Raw genomic sequence first — 877 nt, 5'->3', positions numbered from 1 at the left:
ATATATATATATATATAATTAAACCGTAACTTTCCGCAGTCCAAACGGAAAGTTACGGTTTAATAACATGAATTTAATGACATAAAGGGGGGAGGCGCATCGTTACAGCCTAGATGAGTAAATAAATAACGCGAGAAGTGAATCTGCATATTTAGTTCGTGAATTTAAAAATTTTTAATAAGAGGGTAAAGATATCGCCGCGGATCGGAGCGTGTCGGGTAGCGGTATACGAGCTATCCGTCCATCTCTCTCGGCACAACAATGGCCGCCCCCGTGGTTACGTGCACATGCAGAATCTGCTCGAAGGCTCGCGTAACACTCGAGAGAATCTTCAACGTGCTAGACACGTACGGCTGGTTGTTAGACTCATATGTCGTGGTACGTAAATACAATAATGATAGCTTCGGGCATCGCGATGCAGCGATTCTCCTCTCGAACCGCATTCTCCCTCCATTCGCGGCCCAATGGCATGCATGTGTCGTCGCAAACACACCTGATACACATTTCGCGCGTCTCTCGTCTGTCATCTTTCACTTTATTTTTTTGAGAGCAACGCATTGAACGCATCGACCTCGAAATCTGGCGAATCACATTGCAGGATTTCTTCCAAGAGCAACTGTGGGAGAGACTGCCGAGCAGCTGGAGGACCGATCTGCAAACCGTGTCGCCCGACGAGTTCGGCAAGTGGTTAGCTGGCGACATCTCGTGGTAAGCGCGTGATCCTCATTACCGGTCGGTAAGCGCGAGTCATCGTTTTATCGACGATTTCAAACTTTATCTATTTCTTTCTAATTGTTGTAGATTTCGACTTTTTTTCTCGCGGTTTAATAAGTTTAATTTACTCTTTATCCGTTTTCTAATTCTTAGAATTAGAAAA

The 877-nt window shown here is 44.8% G+C and overlaps 1 protein-coding gene across 1 annotated transcript; it reads left to right on the top strand.

Moving 5' to 3' along the window:
• Window positions 1-126: 126 nt before the first annotated feature.
• Window positions 127-708, top strand: LOC105460055 (protein RRNAD1-like; the record flags this gene model as incomplete). Its single annotated transcript, XM_011706500.1, has 2 exons — window positions 127-378; window positions 599-708. Coding segments are annotated over exons 1-2 (227 nt in total), but the record flags the coding sequence as incomplete, so codon positions are not given.
• Window positions 709-877: the final 169 nt, after the last annotated feature.

This window comes from Wasmannia auropunctata, unplaced genomic scaffold, assembly GCF_000956235.1.
Source record: "Wasmannia auropunctata unplaced genomic scaffold, wasmannia.A_1.0 LD333226.1, whole genome shotgun sequence".
Classification (NCBI taxonomy): Eukaryota; Metazoa; Arthropoda; class Insecta; order Hymenoptera; family Formicidae; genus Wasmannia; species Wasmannia auropunctata.
The sequence above is the reverse complement of the archived record's forward strand: the minus strand, read 5'-3'. Positions and strand labels throughout refer to the sequence as shown.